Source organism: Phytophthora infestans, genomic scaffold (assembly GCF_000142945.1).
Source record: "Phytophthora infestans T30-4 supercont1.2 genomic scaffold, whole genome shotgun sequence".
Lineage (NCBI taxonomy): Eukaryota > Oomycota > Peronosporomycetes > Peronosporales > Peronosporaceae > Phytophthora > Phytophthora infestans.
In genome coordinates, this window is record NW_003303757.1 from 3,260,729 (window position 1) to 3,261,387 (window position 659).

The window sequence follows — 659 nt, forward strand, 5'->3', positions numbered from 1 at the left end:
ACTTGCACAACAATGGCCGCCATATCCAAAAATCAAGGCTTTGATGTCTATAAACTGGTACTGCTGCACAGACGTTCGTGTTCTAGGCTTGTGATATTATTTTACAACGCTGGCGGAGCTCGTTTCACGGGCCGTGAATCACGGCTATTCCCGGGTCTCCCATTGCTCGAACGCCGCTCTAGTCACACTCGGTCGTAGTAGCCGCCGTGATGGGGAGGGTGGCCGTGGTGCGGGGGGCCGTGCTGGACTACAACGGGATTTACGTAGACGACGCGGTCGGGCGGAGGAGCGTGACGGAGGTGGTCATTTCGGCGGCGATCGTCCCCTCCACAGCAGCAGCAGATCGCGGTGAGCGAGCCGCAGAGGCAACAGGCGAAGTCGTCGTCGCAGGGGATACAGATGGGGATGCACATACTGTGGCTTGGTCGGTCTTAGCTTCGCTTCGAACCTACAGGAATGGCGCGGTCTGAACTTCTGGCTCGAAGTCTTTGGATTTTCTAAGGGAACCATTTGTAACGGGTAAACAAAAATATCAACTGGATAATTTTAATCAAAACCTGTATAATCCACTATTAGTGGTTCTCACGGTTAGAAGGTACGAAGGTTTCGTAAGCCAATCAAATCAAACCTTCATTGTTCAACTGTGAGCAGCGTGTGCA

General features: G+C 52.5%; 1 protein-coding gene across 1 annotated transcript; it reads right to left on the reverse strand.

The window, feature by feature from the left end:
* Positions 1-182: 182 nt before the first annotated feature.
* Positions 183-413, reverse strand: PITG_01610 (uncharacterized protein; the record flags this gene model as incomplete). The annotated part of the gene is made up of 1 exon (XM_002908196.1): positions 183-413. The coding sequence occupies one exon, from the start codon at positions 411-413 to the stop codon at positions 183-185; it is 231 nt and encodes a 76-aa protein (XP_002908242.1).
* Positions 414-659: the final 246 nt, after the last annotated feature.